The sequence below is a fragment of the Corvus brachyrhynchos genome, unplaced genomic scaffold, assembly GCF_000691975.1.
Source record: "Corvus brachyrhynchos isolate BGI_N302 unplaced genomic scaffold, ASM69197v1 scaffold307, whole genome shotgun sequence".
NCBI lineage: Eukaryota > Metazoa > Chordata > Aves > Passeriformes > Corvidae > Corvus > Corvus brachyrhynchos.
The window spans coordinates 1,593,307-1,595,561 of record NW_008239288.1 but is presented as its reverse complement, the minus strand read 5'-3'; the positions used below and the strand labels follow the sequence as shown (position 1 = coordinate 1,595,561).

The window sequence follows — 2,255 nt, the reverse complement described above, 5'->3', positions numbered from 1 at the left end:
ATCCCCAGGAGCAGAGCTGTGTCACTGGCCAGATGGCCACAAAGCAGCTCAAACTTTGTATGCTGGCATTTGGCCAGGTGGCAAAAGGAAAAGGCTCAGCCTTTTGAATTCCCTCCATCCATCTCCCAAACAAGCCACTCATGCATCTGCTGTCATACATAAACATCATGCCTTGGGTGAATCCACAGAAGACACAAGCGATGACACCTGTCCTGTCCATCCTGACCTAGAGAGGTGCTTAAAATGTTCTCAGCTACCAGAGGAAACCACCAGCCTCACAAAACAAGGTTTGGCACTAAACCAGCTGTCCAAGTTTCCCTTTTTCGAAAGTATATGCACATCCAGGACATGCACACACATAACAGGAGGTTGCTCCTCTCTCCCAAATAAGTTTTTATTAAAATCCTGCCTTTATTACACACACTAATCCATAAAGGGGCTTAATCCCATAAAGGGGCTCAGAAGACACCAACAGAGGGTATCTTTGGACTTTCCATACTTCCTTAAGGGAGGATCCCCTACATGGTGAATTGCATTCTGTGGCCTCCCATGAAAGGAGAAAGAGACATTTTTGTCTTGTTCAGAACTAAGTGCTGGCATGGTGCAGACAAATCCTGCCCTCATTGCTCACATGAAATGTGCCCTCAAGAGTCTAGTTTTCCCCAGCTGCTACAAAGGCAGCTTAGGGCAATTAGTTCAGTAGATGTTTATGCTGTTATGTGGAGTCAGGCAAGAATAATCCCTTACAGTCTGTCATGGTCCAGGCACTGCTCTTGCTACATGAGATGAACACAGAAGTACAAAAGCAAAGCTCTGCTCCTGAACATTTCAGCCGAAGTTAAAAAATGAGGTCTAGAGATAGCAAACCCAGGAACTATCGGGATGGAGGAGGACAGGATCACAAGCAATACTATTTTCAACCTATTGCTTATGAACACGTTGATAGCAAGCTTTGCTCAGGTCCATGGGAAGCTAAAGAGCTAACACAGAGGTCAGCTTTGAAAACAGTTTAATATCTCCTCACCAATGTGTTACTTTGCTAGTGATACCACCCAAGGAACAGGAAAATCAGAGACCTGCTGCTTTGCATTCATATACATATGTTCACAAAGAACATGGGAATGCCTATGCCCTTTTAGAAAACAAGCACTGGAGACCAAATAAAACCCTTACCCAGTTGTCCTCTTGAATCTCCCAGTCACTGGAGAAGCTCAACACATGCTGTGCCTGTGAGCAGTTTGAAAACTGGAAAAGGCTGGCAAACATCCTTCTGTTCTCCTGGGTATCAGGGAAAATCGCCTCCTGGAAGTTGACTCCATGTGGCAGGAGGATGTAGTTCTCATCCATTCTGGAACACAAATTGCATAGGCAGCCCACTGTGACAATGAACAGCACTTTTTCTCCTGCAGAACTCCCCTGTCATACTTCAGCCTGGCTCAACAAAAAAGTCACACAGACTTTTAGCTGGCAAGTGGCTCTCAGCTCTCCTGGCACTTAAGTCACCAAAATGACAATGTCCACCACGGGGACTGGATCAGGCAGCAGCAGTAAGGATCTAACAGGCTCCTACCACCCTACAGACACCCATGAAATGAAATTCCATGAAGGAGGCAAATCTGTACTTTGGACCACAGTTTCTGCTGAATCTGCATCATTTTGCCCTTGAGCCCAGAGTTTAAGTACTCCTTCAAACAGTCAATAAACAACTTGTGTCAATAGAATGTGTTTAAAGATGTAGCTACAGACTAAGCCCTAGACAGCATCAAAATGAGTTTTGTTATGCACGCTGTGTAAGAATATAGCAAGTATTTCAAAACAAGCCACTGAGTAGTATTTCGCAAATGCTCTTGAATTGAAAGGTCACAGTGATGGCTCTGTTCCCATATTGTGGTTTATTTTCTTATTCTTTCGATGAGCCCAAAGTCAGGGTTTGGCTGGGACTCGGGAGAGTCGATGGAAAGCTATCGGGTGAATATTTGGGGATGGGTTTTAAACTGCCGTCCCAAACTTCGGCAAACAGGCGCTGGCCTCTCTCCAGCTCTGTGACCGTCCCGCCGTAAAAAACAAAAGCAGCAGCACCCACGAGCTACTCAACAGCAGCTCCCCGTGCATCTGCTGGGCGACAGTGCTGGAATACGATGGAGTCTGGTGTTTCGGGTTTTTCTTTCTCTGTGAGACTGGGTGGAGTTTTAAACTGCCGTCCCAAACTTCGGCAAACAGGCGCTGGCCTCTCTCCAGCTCTGTGACCGTCCCGC

At 46.2% G+C, this 2,255-nt stretch overlaps 1 protein-coding gene across 1 annotated transcript in view; it reads right to left on the bottom strand.

The window, feature by feature from the left end:
* CCDC3 (coiled-coil domain containing 3) overlaps nucleotides 1–1,386 on the bottom strand; it is a 34,064-nt gene extending 32,678 nt beyond the window's left edge. The window contains exon 1 of the mRNA XM_008638375.2: nucleotides 1,174–1,386. Coding sequence (XP_008636597.1) covers nucleotides 1,174–1,347 — 174 coding nt within the window. The 5' untranslated portion in view covers nucleotides 1,348–1,386. The remainder of the gene's footprint in view (nucleotides 1–1,173) is intronic.
* Nucleotides 1,387–2,255: the final 869 nt, after the last annotated feature.